General features: G+C 39.7%; 1 protein-coding gene across 1 annotated transcript; it reads right to left on the minus strand.

Annotated features, from left to right (window-relative positions):
* Positions 1 to 4,527: 4,527 nt before the first annotated feature.
* Positions 4,528 to 8,556, minus strand: TSPYL4 (TSPY like 4). Its single transcript, XM_059082920.2, has one exon. The coding sequence runs from the start codon at positions 8,442 to 8,444 to the stop codon at positions 7,200 to 7,202; it is 1,245 nt and encodes a 414-aa protein (XP_058938903.1). The 5' UTR covers positions 8,445 to 8,556; the 3' UTR covers positions 4,528 to 7,199.
* Positions 8,557 to 17,651: the final 9,095 nt, after the last annotated feature.

Genomic DNA, 17,651 nt, shown 5'->3' on the forward strand with positions numbered 1-17,651 from the left:
ACACCACGACCAAGTTGGATTCATCCCAGGGTCACAAGGATGGTTCAACATACGCAAATCAATCAATGTGATACACCACAACAACAAAAGAAAAGACAAAAACTACATGATCATCTCAATAGATGCAGAAAAAGCTTTTGATAAAATTCAACATCCACTCATGATAAAAACTCTTACCAAAGTGGGTATAGAGGGAAAATATCTCAACATAATAAAACCTATTTATGACAAACCCACAGCCAATATAATACTCAATGGTAAAAAGCTGAAAGCCTTCTCACTAAAATCTGGAACAAGACAAGGATGCCCACTCTCACCACTTCTATTCAACATAGTATTGGAAGTCCTAGCAACAGCAGTCAGACAAGAAAAAGAAATAAAAGGTATTCAAATTGGTAGGGAAAAGGTAAAATTGTCCTTACATGCAGATGACATAATACTATATATAGGAAACCCTAAAGACTCCACACAAAAACTACAGGAGCTGATAAACTAATTCAGCAAGGTAGCAGGATGCAAGATTAACACAGAAATTGGTTGCATTTCTTTACACTAAGAATGAAATATCAGAAAGGGATTGTAAACAAACAGTCCCCTTTAAAATCGCATCAAAAAAAAAAATACCTAGGAATAAACCTGACCAAGGGAGTGAAAGACTTATATGCTAAGAACTATAAAACATTAATAAAGGAAACTGAAGATGATTCAAAATGGAAAGATATCCCATGATCTTGGATTGGAAGAATTAATACTGTTAAAAGGGTCATACTACCCAAAGCAATCTACAGATTTAATGTGATTCCTATCAAGTTACCCATGGCACTTTTCCCAGAACTAGAATAATCCTAAAATTGTTATGGAACCATAAAAGACCCAGAGTTGCCAAAGCAAGGAAAAAGAACAAAGCAGGAGGCATAACCCTCCCAGACTTCAGACAGTACTACAAAGCTAGAGTAATCAAAACACTGTGGTATTGGCACATAAACAGACATACAGATCAATGGAACAGAAATAGAGAGCCCAGAAATAAACCCACACACCTAAGGTCAATTAGTCTTCGACAAAGGAGGTGAGAATATACAATGGGAAAAAGACAGTCTCTTCAGCAAGGGGTGTTGGGAAAGTTGGACAGCTACATGTAAATCAGTGAAATTAGAACACACCCTCACACCATACCCAAAAATAACTCAAAATAACAAATACTTAAACATAAGACATGACACCACAAAACTCCTAAAAGAGAACATAGGCAAAACATTCTCTGACGTAAATCATACCAATGTTTCTTGGTCATTCTCCCAAGGCAATGGAAATAAAGGCAAAAATAAAGGGACAGAATCAAACTTACAAGCTTTTGCACAGCAAAGGAAACTACAATCAAAACACAACCTACGAAATGGGAGAAAATATGTGCAGACGGTGAGACTGACAAGGACTTAATTTCCAAAATATATTGGGTTGGCCAAAAAGTTCGTAACATCTTACAGAAAAACCCAAGCAAACGTTTTGGCCAACCCAATACAAACAGCTCACACAACTCAACAACGAAAAGCCCAATCAAAAAATGGGCAGCAGAACTAAATAGACATTTCTCCAAAGAAGACATGCAGATGGCCAACAGGAATGTGAAAAAACTCTCAATGGCAGTAATTATTAGAGAAATGTAAAGCAAAACTACAGTGAGGTATCATCTCACACCGGTCAGAATGGGCATTGTTAAAAAGTTTACAAACAACAAATGCTGGAGTGTGGAGAAAAGGGAACCTTCCTACACTGTTGGTGGGCATGTAAGTTGGTGCAGCCACTATGGAAAACAGTATGGAGGTTCCTCAAAAAACTAAAATTAGAATTACCATATGATCCAGCAATCCCACTCCTGGACACACATCTGGACAAAACTATAATTCAAAAAGATACATACACCCCTATGTTCACAGCCACACTATTTACAATAGCCAAGACATGGAAATAACCTAAATGTCAATTGACAGATAAATGGATAAAGGAGATTGGGTATATACATATACAATGGAATACTACTCAGCCATAAGAAACAATGAAATAATGCCATTTGCAGCAACATGGATGCAACTAGAGATTATCATACTAAGTGAAGTAAATCAGAAAGAGAAAGACAACTACCATATGATACCACTTATATGTGGAATCTAAAATATGACACAAATGAACTTGTCTACAAAACAGAAACAGACTCACAGAGAACAGACCTGTGGTTGGCAAGGGGCAGAGGTGTGTTGGAGGGATAGAGTGGGAGTTGGGGTTAGCAAATGTAAACTATTATATATAGGACGGATTAAGAATAAGGTCCTACTGTATAGCACAGGGAACTATATTCAGTATCCTGTGATAAACTATAATGGAAAAGAATTTTTAGAAAGAATGTACATGCATAACTGAATCACTTTGCTGAACAGCAGAAATTAAGTACAATAAAATAAAATACACAATTTTAAAAAAATTTTTTAATACATAAAAGTCCTTTTGGTACATTTACTCCCTTCAATGAAGGGAGCAAACTGCTAATTTCATTTATGCAGCAAACATCATGATTCCATATGTAACTTCAGGAGTATTTTAATCTGTAACTATGGAATTCTATATTAATTAAAATAAGTGATTAAAAAAAAAACCTTCAAAGACCATCATGAATGGGTTAAGAATAACCTTCAATTGAATACTCATATAAATAGGGTTTTTGTTTTGTTTTATGCCAAATTTAGTACAGATGGCTGTGATACAATGGAAGGTACCCTAGCTTGAAAGCACAATTTGTGATTTGCATCTTAGGCAATTTAGTTCAACTTTCTGAGCCTGTTTTCTCAACTGTTTAAAAGGGGACGGTAAAACTGTCAGAATTATGAAGGTAACGTAAGAACAAACATGAAAGTACCTACTGTCACCTCAGATCTCTTCAGATTGTCAAGCCAGGGAATGCGTATCTGACGCAAAATTGGGTATTGAAGGCTTAAACTGTGACTCTATGAGACTGGGAACTCAATGATTAGGAATATTGGTCATTTATGGGGGGTTTGTTTTTAATGATGAAAATTGATTTAAGGAAATGTGAGTCAACTGGAGGTAAAGCACAAGCAAAAGCAGCAGGAAGAGTGATGTGGAGGAGTAGGGGGCCTGGTAAGAGAAGATTTTGTGGGTGTCTGGCCTGAGCTGAATACCCAGAAAAATAGAAAAGGATGCCAGGTAAATTATGAAGTATGTCACTATTACTCATAGGGCAATAATGGCCCAAGCAGACCAAAATGGTAATACTTTGGTGAAAAGGATGAGGGAAACTCTTTAACTGGTTTGGAGGTCTGATTTAAGAATAATTTGGGTCTAGAATTGAGGAAGAAAAACAAAAAGGCAATGCAAAGAAATGTGGAGCAGGGCTATATGAGTTAACCAATCAGGTGGTAAGTGAATCCTAGAGAATGCTGAGTCTAATTTTATTAGAATAAACAGAACAGAAACCATGTTAATCTGTAACAAACGAGTAGCACCAGCCTACTAGAAAAATGAGTACTACTGGTTAGACTAAAGCTGATAATAAACCAACAGAAATGATTTTCTGATTATATCCAGAACAGGATAAAGAGATATGCTTGAAACAGATGGTCAACAAGGCAGAAATTAATCACTGAATTGAAAAGGTAAAATGAACATTGTATAGGGAATTTAGGACTAAGATAGGTATAAAAACATGCAAAAGAAAACTTAGCTCTCTAATACTTAAAAGTTCTCCAGGCCTAGAAAAATTGTACTTCAGCAAATAGAGCTTGCAAATAAATATTGCACCAAGAGTCAGCAAGTCTGTTTTAACTGTATGTTTAATTAACAATCTCTAATTCAAATCAGTAATTTGGGGCCATTTATGTCAAATCTTTGTTTAGATGGCTAAAAATATTCAGTGATTCATTTATGGAGACCTTGGAGCATTCACTGTCCTCTCTGCTACAGAGAACGCAGAAGTGTGTATCTCCCACACCTTCATGTAATAGCTGCCAAAAAGCAACATTACTGGTAACTGACATTGTGATGTCTGATATCATGTTTCTAGACTTTATATTTGTCATAACTTGTTTTTGTTTCTTTTTAGAGCACCACACTGTTGTAGGAAAAGAATTTAAGTAGTAACTTAAATATCCAATGATTAATTCTTCCAAAAATCTATCTTAAACTCATTAAATCAAAGAATGAGCCCAAGGCGGGACATAGTTAACATAAATAAAGTAAACTATTATGGGGCATAGAGAACAGTTTTCCACTGAAAACAGTATTTTAAGTGAGTGACAAAAATCAATATATGGTGTTTCAATTACCAAAACCTACACTGACTGTATAGGAAATATGTTTATGAGTATGCATTTGGGCTTATTTACCATTTTTCACACTAAATATCTTGGAAGGTGCACTACTGCCTTTTTTTTTTTAAAGGTTCAGGATGATACTTACTGTGACGGCTTGATAACTTTAATGATTTTCTAACCACTTATTAGCCTAGACAAAACAGACAAGCCTTATTTATTTTTATTTTTTAGTGAAAACAAGAAATACAGCAGAGTAACAGATTTGTTTTTCCTTCGAGCACATAGGAGAAGACTAAAGTACTATCTTTGTGTAGTTTGACAGAGCAATTCTACAAGTACTTACACTGGTTAGGAACATAGGATGTCAAGTACAATATCTACTGCTAGGCCAAGAAATATCAAGACGACAGTTAGGTTTTTCCGTTTGAGAATACTTCCACAAGACAGCACAATTTCAAAGATCACATTCAAATTATATTTCTAAGAATAGAGCTATATAAGAAGAGAGAACAGAACAAGCTGATATATTAGTGAATATTCACATGTCTTCATACTGCACAGGAAACAAGCCTGATATTTTTGCACACATTCTCAATTACAAGCAAAAAGCATGCCTGTAAATGTCAATTTTGCCAGAAAGCATAAATGGAGAAAGGAATTAACAGGACTTTACTCAAACACAGTGAAATAAGGAGCATACACCATTAATCGTTCACATATTCTAAAATAATACATTTAGACTTGCATTTTTGTGTACAAAAAACTACTGGTAAATTCAAGGAGTTAGGAAAAACTGAAGGAAAACGTAACTCCTCCCACCAACCTCTTTAAACATCAACACTTTCATTCTCCCACCTCTCCTGGGAAAAACCTCAGGGGCCTCCCCTCCTACCCCTGACCCTACAGGGTTCCAGTCTCTTCTGTTTACCTTCTCAAGCCCACTCCACAGCAAGCTCATTTGTTTTCTGGGCTTTCAGTTTCTACAGCCTAGGAGACCTTTCCCACTGCTCTGTGTCCAGACATCCCAAGCCCCGTGGAGCAGACTTTCACACAACCCCTTACCCCCTAGAAGGGAGGCTTGGCAGCTCCCACAATGCAGACTGCAGCCCGCTCCCTCATTTGTTAGGTCAGAAGCAGGGAAGGAAATGCAGAAGCTGAGGACAGAGAGCCAAGAAGGCCAGGCAGTAGGATGCAGGCTGTGGGACATCAGGGCAGTTAAAGAACAGTACAGAGGACACGAGTGACCCTCAAAATGCTGCCTTGGGGTTATTTCTAAGTAGTCCAAAGCCCAAAAAAGAATTTCCATGCTTAGGTGGAGTGAAACTAAGTTTTGATTGCCTTGGATCACAGCCTGCTCTGGGTCTGTCTTGAAGCCATTACTGTGAGGCCCTTCTGTCTCTCCTCTCAGCTTCTCACACTAAAGCTCAAGAAAACACACAGAAGGTTTTGGTAAATGGATGAGGAAGAGGATGGGGTTGTCAGAGTTGGCCCCAAAAAAACAATGCCCATAAGTAGGCAATTAACCTACAGGTTTTCCTTTGAAATGTTTATAGACTTTGCTAAAGGAAGTGAGGTGGAGACATGAGGGCAGAAGACAGCAATAAGAGATCTGGAGTCTGATGCACAGTACTTTTCTCCTGGACACAATCAAAGGGAGAGCAAATTAAACAGAATGCCTGCTTTGCCAGTTTTGTTTTCCGTTTCTGAGCTGTAACTGCTGCTGAGAGGAAGAAGCAGGGGGCAGGGAGGGAGACAGAGAAAGAGACACATGCATAACAGGCGCCACAGACCAGAAAGACCTCTTCGTTGGTGCCCTCGCCCTGGCAACTTTGTCGTGTTCAGAAAGGGTGCGGGAGGGGTTGAGAAGAGGATGCCTAATAAAGTTGCCTAGATTAAGGGTGGTTTGTCAACTAGGGCTCCAGAAGGCTAACTGCTAGAAGGGACCCCACCACCAGCTTTGCTTTGGACGCTGTGATATTATGACTGCCCAACCTGCCTGACAGCCAATTGGGTTTATGGGTAACCATTTGGGGGGCAGGGAAGGGGATAGTTCCTGTGTGCTACCCAGGAGCTTAAGTCTACAGATAGTTCCTGAAGAGGAAGGCAATGGTGCCTGTGCAAAACTCATCCAGAAGGCTGAGTGCAGGTTCGGGTGGGCCATATCACAGGCCTTCATACTCACCAGTATGTGATCACAATGCAGGGTGCCCAAAGGCATAAGACCAACATGATAACATAGAACACCTGTCATCTGTTACCTCATGCCTAGTAGCCACCCACCAGCCAGCTGCCTATTCTGCCAGATAACCAGCAGCGTGGATGGCATGGACCCAGGAAGACAGTTGGAAACCAGTTACTGGTAGCCTGGAATGTTCAGTCTGGGTTGATGACTGGCATCATCTACATAAGCTTCATCTTGCAGCAGTGAAACTCAAAGATCTTGCCACAGAGTACATGGGTATCAGGAGGACAGCCAGCGAAGCCCAGCTAATTATTTGCAAAGGTATATCAAGCTTCTTTGTGGTAGTCAACCACTTTAAAAACTGGGAGAAGGCTATCATCAGACAGGGCCAAGGGCATGCAAAAGAAGGGAGTGCATATCTACAGTATGATGTGCTTGGCATAGAAGTAGTGGAAGGCCGTGCACCTGGAACATGTAACACGATGCAGAACAGCAGGAAGGCTCAGAGGAAGAAGAGAATAGGCATATAAGCGATTATCTTGCCACTGATTTTTGAGGATTTAGAAGGACAAAAGGACAAAATAATCCAGTGTGAAGAGAAAGTAAATGGAAGACTGCATGCTGTTGGCTAAGCACAGGTCCAAGAGGAGGTGGTAAGGAAACTTGTGCAGGAGATTCTCACAGGGCAGGAGTTAGCCGGACTGGAACCTGAAGGTCCTGGAGCTCTCCACTGGCTGCCTTGCTGGGTCTCGAAATCCTCTGCGGGGCCCATCACCCATCAGGTAGTACTGGAGGGGATTGGGCCACAGTTCTGCTTTGATAATCTCTGCAATCCTGTCGAATTCTAGGAGGCTGTGGTCTGAGAACCAGTTGAAGAAACTGGGAATAGTGTTGCCTTCCCGGTTCCTGTGGATATGGGACTGGGGGTCTTGGCCCCGGTGCCAGCGGATTGGTGTGGAAAGAGACACCACCCTGCCAGAGGATCTGCGTTCATATTCCTTGACAAGCCCCTCATTTCGGAAGTAGGGGTTGCTCTGAAAGATGAACTTGAATTTGCAGCCTGCTCTGGGGTGTTTAAGCTCCTCCACTTCCAAATTGATCATGTACCTCATCATGTCTTCATCTTGGCCACTGATCATAGGTGACAGCTGGGGATGGTTGCGAAAGGCAGTGACCCAGAAACCTGGGATATTTTGGATGATGAAACTTCTGCGCTGCATATGGAGCCTTCGCATACGGCCAAACTTGCGCTCCAGCTGAAGGAAGGCCCTGTCAGCCTGGGCATTTACATTTGACAGCTCCTGATCGATGGCTTCCAGCGAATCCATGCAGTTATTGATCTTCGGGGCCCTAGCCCGGGCCTCCTCCTTCGCTCCTCCTACCACCTTTTTCTCCTTCTGCATCACCTTCTTTTCCTCCACCACCGCCTCCGCTACTCCCTCCTTTTCCGCTGCTGCTGAAACAGCGCACTTTTTTGTCGTCATTTCCTTGGCTTTCGCCCCAGGCATCATCTGAGACCCCAACCTCCCTGCGCCACAGGCTTCTAGAGGCTTCTCGACAGCAGGGCTGCGCAGCTCTCTACGCTGACAGCCATTTTCCTGGCTATTGTCGGCTGCCACCGAGATGGAGACAGAGGCTGCTTCCAGGCCCTCGGTGGAAACAGGAGCCTCTTTCTGGCCCGCTTTGGTCGCTACGCGGCCGCGACTCCCAGCAACCCGAATGCGGAGCGCAAGGCCACAGCCCGCGGGGTCCCGGGTCGCGCCTCCCTCTGCGGCGGTCTCCAAGCCGCCCTCACCTGTGTCCGCCATCACCAGGGTGGCCCCGGTTTCCTCGCCCTGACAATGCTTTAGGTCCGGATGTCCCGGGGCATGGTCGGGAGTAGCGAGACCGCAGGTTTTAGCGACAGGGAGGCTGTCGCCCTCATCCAGGCCGCTCATTTTGGTAGAAGTCAGACCTGCAGGAGGAGAGCGTCCGTTGTCCTCCGCCGAAGCCGCGCTCCGCCCCTCGCACCACCCCTCTTTTCAGCTCTGAGGGATGCTGCTATGGCAACTGGTGACGTTAAGGCGGTAGCGTCTCAACATCGCGCGAGAGTTCGTTGCGCCTTATGATTATGCTAGTCTGTCAAGGGTGTTTCTTTGTTACAAAATGTTATGAATTTTGTGAGTCTGGAAAAAGATTTGGCTTGCATAAATGGATAAAGACCAAACTCGAGCAAGTGAGAACTATGTTAATGTGGATTTCTAAGGCTCTGAATGAATTTCTAAGGCACCTACTGTCTTTTAAAATACTTAACTGCTAAAAAATGTTATTGTCTATTCAGGTCAGCTCATGGGGCCTCTCGTATAGTAAAGTGGATTCAGCAACTCGCAGCCCTTCTTTAACGTACGGTTTCATTGCTGTTACCAAATAATTGAGATGAGCAGGTTTTGATTTCTAAGAAAAGTGTTGCTGTGTTAAATGTGATGATTTTTAAAAATTAGGAGCAGCTGAAAGGGAAGTTTATCTCATCCTAAGAAGACATAATAAAGGATTATTTCAATTTGCCTTACAGATTTTAAAGTATATGTACTTTGGCAAACACCTTGGAAGCAACTGGACAATATTTTCTCTTCACTTTCAACTGATGCTAGTAGCAAAATGTATTTTCCTCACTTAGAGGTGACGCACACACGTGCAAGGGTGCAAACTCAGCCTTTAAGCATTACTGGAAGAAACATAATCAAAGGGGACTTTAATTTCTGAAAGTATACATATTATATAGTGCTTACCTTCGGGCTGTAATCTTAATCTGAAGAGTTCCTTCTTCATAACGGCTGTGGGCATGAAGCCAGCAATTTTGCCGAATTTTTCTTCTGTGATACTTCACTGCAGGGCAGAAGCCATGATCAACTGTTTGCAGGCACCGGAGCTACTAATTGTCTTAATTAAAATATTTTAAGTAACATTTAAAAAGTTAATGTTAAAGTATTTGAGTAAGACAACTTGTTTATTCGGGTCAGTTCGTTCATACATTTCATTTGATAGTGTTATCACTACTATCTGTTCTGTTTGTTGAAGTGTGAAAATACTGGTGTTAATCCTTAGGAAAATGCAAGAAAAAAAGGAAAACTTAAATTTGCATATTTTTGTCTAAAGTCTTAAATTCATATTAGAAAAATGATAACTCTTTGTAATAGAAATTCCACTACAAAGCACCCCAGATTATGATCACTTTCAAATAAGGACTCAGAAAAGATTCCAGTTAGAAGTAAAGATTTAGGGGCAAAGGATTTCGAGAAAATCAGCAGTTATATTGAGACTTCTGGTGAAGGAAGTAGTGCAGACCTGTACAGCTAATTATGAGGTGCTGATGGAAAAATACAGGCAGACATTACAGAGAAACAGCCTGTCATCCAGCTTCATAGTTTAGCTCACAAAGGTTTTCCAGAGAGTCCATAAACACTTAAGATATTCAAGGACAGACTGTCCAGGGTTGACTGCTGCCAGCTAATCAGTTATGCCATTAAAAAAAAAAAAGTGCAAACAAGATTCACTCTTCCCAGACTATAATTATTTTTCTCTCTCCTCGTTCCTCTTTTAATAAATCCTGTTTTTACCTTTGTGGGGTGCAATCAATCTATTGATTTATCCTGCTTATAAACAAGGAAACGGCGTGCTACAATTAAGTGACTTTGTGACTTTGAGTTTTTCTTTGACACTACTCTGCCTTGTTTCTTTTCTTAAAGAATCTTTTCACTGTTGAAGGATTAATTCTCTTGGATTATAACATGAGCCAATAGAGAAGCAAATGCTGAGTGAAAGTTACTTTGCCATGCAGGAAAGAAAGAGTTTGCTATTTGTAACAGAAAATTAGAAAATTATATAAGTCTACTACATGTGAACTTTTTGCTCTTGTTGTATATACCGAATTTTTTGGACTATTTTTTAATTTTTTTATACAATTTTTAAAGGTTACACTGCATTTACAGTTATTACAAAATACTGGCTATATTCCCTGTGTTGTACAATACGTCCTGTAGCCTATCTTACACCCAATAGTCTGTACCTCCCACTCCTTCATCTTTATATTTCCCCTACCCCCACCCCCACTGGTAACCACTAGTTTGTTCTCTATATCTGTGAATCTGCTTTTCTGTTATATTCAGTAGTTTGTTATATTTTTTAGATTCCACATATAAGTGATATCATACAGTATTTGTCTTTCTCTGTCTGACTTATTTCACTTAGCATAATGCCCTCCAAGTCCATCCATGTTGCTGAAAATGGCAAAATTTTGTTCTTTTTTATGGCTGTGTCATCTGTTGATGGACACTTAGGTTGCTTCCATATCTTGGCAATTGTAAATGCCGCTGCTATGAACTTTGGGGTTCATGGTACATATCAATTTTTTTTAAAGATTTGTATCTCCACTACTTGAAACATCCCTGTCTCTGATTATTCCTGTCAATAGAATCATTTTCCACAAATAACAGCCTGCCCATTCTTTAAAACTCCATTCAACCTACCTCATGTAGATTACACTAGGCATTTTAAATGAATTAATTTCATAAATAAGGACCCAGGAATCACTGAGAAGTTAACTCATCCAAGGTCACACATGTATTAATTGGCAAATTGTCTCCTCTCATCTCCTATACCTTCCTTAACCGCCTTACCATTCTATAGCTCTTGTTGCTTTTGCCATCCAGTTGTACTTATTTATCTTCTGTCTTTAACTGTCTTGGTTGTTTCATGCAGATCAGTCTCCTCATCCCAGCTAGACAGGATGGCTGCATAGTGGCTTCTTCTTTAGCATCTACTCTATATATACAGTAGCCCGGTGACAATCTCATAGATTTTAGTGAAACTTAATGATATGATCTAAATGAAGATTTTAAACATGTTTTACCAAAATGTATAATATGGCTATGATGGTATTTACAAATTGAAGGTCTGTGGCAACCCCATGTCAAACAAGTCTATAGGCGCCATTTTTCCAACAAGTATTTGCTCACTTGGTGTCTCTTTGTCACATTTTGGTAATTCTTGCAAATCTACTTCTGGTGAAGGTGCTGTGAAGATTGTTGAAATGACAACAAAAGACTTTAAACTTAGTTGATAAAGCAGCAGCAGAGTTTCAGAGGATTGACTCCAATTCTGAAAGAAGTTCTACTGTGAGTAAAATACTATCAGATAGCATCATATGCTACAACGAAATTGTTCATGAAAGGGAGAGTCAATCTGTGTGGCCGGCTTCACTGGTGTATCTCTTTAAGAAACTGCCCACAGCCATCCCAGCCTTCAGCAGCCACCTTGTTGATCAGTCAGCAGCCGTCAGCATTGAGGCAAGACCCTCCACTGGCAAAAAAATTACAACTCGTTGAAGGCTCAGATGATGGTTAGCATTTTTAAACAAGAAAGTTTGGGGGTTTTGTTTTTGTGGTACGCGGGCCTCTCACTGTTGTGGCCTCTCCCCTTGCGGAGCACAGGCTCCGGACGCGCAGGCTCAGCGGCCATGGCTCACGGGCCCAGCCGCACAAGCTCCAGACGCGCAGGCTCCGGGGCCATGGCTCACAGGCCCAGCCGCTCCGCGGAATGTGTGATCTTCCCGGACCGGGCCACGAACCCGTGTCCCTTGTATCGGCAGGCGGACTCTCAACCACTGCGCCACCAGGGAAGCCCAAGAAAGTATTTTTAAATTAAGGTATGTACATTGTTTTTTTAGATATAATGCTATTGTACACTTAGAGATTACAGTATAGTGTAAACATAATTTTGTATGCACCGAGAAGCAAAAAAATTCGTGTGACTCAATTTATTGAGATACTCACTTTATTTTGGTGATCTGGAACTGAACCCACGATATCTCCAAGGTATACCTGTATATATTCATCATAGCTTACATTTATTTTGTGTCTTCTATACACCAGACGCTTACACACTTAAATGTGTTATCTCATTTAATCCTCTCAACACCCCTGTGAGATGGTAATATTATCACCTCCATTTAATGACTCTACCTCAGAAGGAATTGAATGAAGCACAGAGAAATTGAGTTGTTTATCCAAGGTCACACAGCAGTGATAGAGCCAAAATCTGAACCCAGGTAATCTGACTCAGGAACCTGTGCACTCATTCATTATTTTATTCTTCAACCCTACCCAACATATAAAATGAGAAGGCACTTTCTTAGAAATAAGATCATATGGCCATCCAAATTTAATGTTAAATCATCCACATCCACAAAGTAGGGACTATTGTTGGGGAAGTGCCCCAACAATACTAAGGGGAGACTAAGTTACTAAGGGGAGAAACAAGAATTCATGATCCTCACTTCAGGCCTTAAATCAACAGTTCTCAACCCATTACATATAATATTCCTTTTTTGTTATTGGTGTTCTACAGACCCCATCTTACTAGAGGAGGACAGAAGGCATGGGCTGGAGTTCCAGCTCTGCCTTTCATGAGCTGTGGAAATCTGGGCAAGTAAAAGAAAGTAATCCTTAAAATATCTATTTTAATTTGTAAATGCTTGGGTATGCCTATATTAAATTACATGATGAAGTAGTTAGATGGCTATACGTATAGAATCAATAGTTCCTTGTATTTTTTGGAAATTAACCTCTTTTACGATACATGGTTTGCAAATATTTTCTCCCATTCCATAGGTTGCCTTTCCACGCTGTTGATTGTTGATAAAATAAAAGTCTTAAAAAGCTTCGTGTCAGAGTTTAATTGGCAGTTTTTTTCACTCTTACTGTTAGGTAATGATGTATCTTACAATCAGTGTTTTAGAGTAAATGAAATTAGTTGCTTTCAAAAATGGACTGTATAAACAGTGGAAAAAATTTTTGTTTTCATATGTAGGATAGTGGTAGGTTCTAGGCTTAAATAATAAATTTTTCATCTACGTGAATTTTCAGCAATGGATAATTAGTTTATATGGGGCACTACTAGCATCCTTAATGCCCCTGATGAATGCCAATAGCACCCACATTCATTGTATTGATAATAACCAAAATAACTCTGGCAAATTTCCCAAGCATCCTCTAGGGGGAGGTACACAAACACATTGAGAATCAGTTTTTTTAATGCTTGTGGATGTGGTATTCCCATTCCTGGTCACTAGAGGGAGGAAGTAGTCTTTAAAATAATCTATTATATTTAAAATATTTTCTAGAACAATTTTAAATATAATAGCTGGCTTCATTATTTAAAAAAAAATAATGAACCAAAAAATTAATAATCTGAGTAGTTTGTCGTTGGTGTTAAAGTTTAAACCGTTCCAAAGAGAATATTTATGCCAATTTTCTAAACCATACATTCATTAAAAGAACTAAGGTATGAGTTTTCAACAAATGTTCCATGCTCTATGTTTTTCATTGAATCATAATCTTTTTTATACTTAGGCTATCACTGTTACAAAATTAAAATTTTCTCAGACAAGCTTGTTTGGTTATGATGGCTCCCCTTGTGACAGCATTTAGCCACTCACCCCACCAGGAAAAAAAAAAACCTTGCTTTTACCAATCATAAGGGAAATCAGACAAGGTCCCTGACCTGAGTGACCTCATGCCTTTGTATGCTGGGTGTGATGGTTGATTTTGTGTGTCAATTTGACAGGGTTAATTTGACAGATTAAATATTAGTTCTGGGGGTGTCTGTGAGGATGTTTTCTGGAGTTAGCATTTTGAATTGGTGGACTCAGGAAAGTGTCAGTAGATTGCCCTCCCCAGTCAGGGTGGGCGTCGTCCAATCCGGGAAGGCCTGAATAGAACAAAAAGGTAGAGGAAGAATTTGCCCCTTTTACTTCCTGCCTGAGTACTTGAGCTGGGACATCAGTCTTCTCCTGCCCTTGGACTGGTAATCATACCATCAGCTCCCCTGGTTCTCAGGCCTTGGGATTCAGATGGGTATTATACCATTACCAGCTTTCCTGGGTAAAAGCTTTCTATTTTGCAGATGGCAGATCATGCGACTTCTCAGCCTCCATAACCACACAAGCCAATTCCTCATAATTAGTGTCTTCCTGTTGCCTCTATTTCTCTGGCAAACCCTACTAATACGCTGAATAAAGACACGTATGTTGGAATCAGACAGATCTGGCTTTAAATCTCAATTGTGCCACTTACTAGCTGTTCAATTTGAACAGGTCACTGCACTTCTCTGAGCCACAATTTCCTTATATATAAGATGAATATAATAAAACTTAATTTACAGGACTGTTGTGAAGATGCAATATGTGTAAAGTATCCCAGTGGGCTTTCAATAAATAAAAGCTGACTTGGTAATTTTTATTATTTTTATGCTAAGTTTTACCTATATTGAATATGCTGCAGACAGTACAAAATCAATGTCAAATTCTGTTATGAAACAATAAGTATATCGAAGTTCAAAGGTGAAAGAAATCCCTAAAGGATGAAGCAGTAAGTGAAAGAAAGGAGAGTTGAATTGGACCAAGTAAATATAATTGGAATAATCTGAGAAAAACATGAAACATTAGGATGTAGTAATAATACTTGTCTGCAATGTTCGTTATTTCTAAATGATTCTAGACATATAGTATATCTCCAGTTCATAGAAAAAGTTTATTGCTGGAACTAAATGCATTACCTCATTCTTCCACATAATATTACTTTATACAATACTTTAAGGAAAAAACTTTTTGTGAAATATATACCTTTAATAGCTAATTGGAGAGGATTCAGCAAAACTGACCCAAGAATAAACTTGAGAAATTCGGCCATTACTTAACAATAGTTGACTACAACAGAACCTAGACTACCAGGTACCAACCAGTTCTTAGGCCCATCTCAATACAAGTCTTTTTTTTTTTTTTGCGGTACGCGGGCCTCTCGCCGTTGCGGCCTCTCCGGTTGCGGAGCACAGGCTCCAGACGCGCAGGCTCAGCGGCCATGGCTCACGGGCCCAGCCGCTCCGCGGCATGTGGGATCTTCCCGGACCGGGGCACGAACCCATATCCCCTGCATCGGCAGGCGGACTCTCAATCCCTGCGCCACTAGGGAAGCCCCTCAACACAACTCTTAATTGCCCCGTGCTAAGAGAAGGCAGAGCTTGGTGAAAAGGATAAGTGTTAAGTATCTGTTATAAGTAATCACTCTGTTGACTCAATTAAACCTCAATAAATATACATCCTCTACATTTCTTAGTAATATCAACAGTTCTTTACATCTCAGCTGCCAAATTCCAGAATGATATTAAAACATTTGGCCCATTCTGTTCTTCTGAGGAAAAGTAAAACTAAGCATTTAACCCAGACAGTAAATATCAAAAATTATATTTTAAAATACAGGAAATAGATATCTGATGGGGTTTGGATATCTTCTATTGTTTAACATGAAGATAAACAGATATATAAAGATAAATAAACATATCCTTTTTAAAACCATTTATGAATGAATTAGGAATAACTTTCAATTAAGGCCAAGATACTTGTACTTAACTAGGATTTTATGTATGTTTTTATGCCAAAGTTGCAGGCTGCTGCAATGTGTTAGAATGTGCCCTAGCTTGAAATAAGAAACCCTAACTGAATGCAGCCTGTGCTGCTTAAATCTAGATGAATACGTTTCAATTTGCTGAGCCTCTATCTCCTTATTTATTAGTCAATGGGAATAGTGGTATGGAAACCTAAAACAAGAGCATACATGGAAATTCATGATATTTCTAACAATCTGTGGAGAAGGTTATGGAGACAGAGATGTGTACTTGAAGGAGAACTGGATATCCCCAAGGCTCAAATTGTGACTCATGGGACAAGGAATTCAACTGTGATTAAAAGGTCAGAGAAGCATCTTGTAGGCATCTGAATGTGCAGAAATGGAATGGGAAGCTCAGGGGGATTCTTGAGGGTGCCCCCAGAGAGATTGTTATTGATTATATCAGTATTACCTACAGAATAATATGCCCTGAGCAGACTGAACTTCTTCAGTGACCAGAGGATAACAGAACCTCTTAGTTTGTAAGTTAAGGGAATCTCCAAAGAGATCAATTTTGGCCTGGAATTAAGGGAGAAAAAGTTAAAAAAAAAAAAAAAGTAATTCCAAAATTGGAATTAAACTACAGCATGAGAACAACTTGCAAATACAGTCTTGCAAGTAGAGTCAGCAACTTTTAAGCACAAAAGGAGAGAAGCCAAAACACTGGAGATGGGCAAATGGAGTTCCAGTTTTTGAATTCTCAACAATATTTTAAAATGTGCTATTTATTGAGGTTATAACTTACATACACTAAATTGCATGAAATTTAAGTGTACAGTTGGACAAGTTTTGACAAGTGGATACATCTGTGTTATCATCACCCAAATTAAGATGGGGAGCATTACTATCACCTCTGAAAGTTTGCTCATGCTTCTTTCTAGTTACTCTCCCCAATCTACTTTTCGGATTTCTGTCACCATAGGTAAGTTTCCTGGGCTAGTGACCTTCACATATATGGAATTATATAGTATATACTCTTTTATCTGGCATCTTTCACTTAACATAATGATTTAGAGATTCAAATATGTTTTTGCATAATCAAGTTTGTTCCTTCTTGTTACTGAGTATACACTACATGTAGTGTTCCATTGTATGAATGCATCATAATTTATTCATTCACTTGTTGGTGGACATTTGGTTTGCTCTAATTTTGAGCTATTGTGAGTAAAACTGCTGTGAACATTCTTGTGCTGTGTGTAAATCATCCCTTAAGAAAGAAAACAATGACAAATACCAAAAACAAACAAACAATCTATTATTAGGTAACATCTTTGGTCACTTAAAATAGCAAAGAGAGAATGGCTGAGGCAAAAACAACAGTGAGGTGGTAGGGGTTAAATATTTGGAACTCAGTGTTAACCACTATTAATGTGATCACGGAAATGCAAATTGATTCAAATGGGATATGTATAATGACTAGAAATCAAGCGGAGAACACACTATTTTCCAATACTAAGCTTTCCTGAACTCTGGAATCAGAGTTTGAAGCTTAAAAAAAAAATGACTTGGGAATGAAGACATTCACAGGCTTGTGTACAAATCATGCTTTTAGTAGCTGTGGCTGATTCTGCAATGCCAATCTCTGATCCATCAGTAGGCCTCAACCTCAAGAATGTGTGCTGAAGCCCTCAATAAGACCCATATTTCTAGAACGTTGTAAAGGAG

Source organism: Kogia breviceps, chromosome 13 (assembly GCF_026419965.1).
Source record: "Kogia breviceps isolate mKogBre1 chromosome 13, mKogBre1 haplotype 1, whole genome shotgun sequence".
Classification (NCBI taxonomy): domain Eukaryota; kingdom Metazoa; phylum Chordata; class Mammalia; order Artiodactyla; family Physeteridae; genus Kogia; species Kogia breviceps.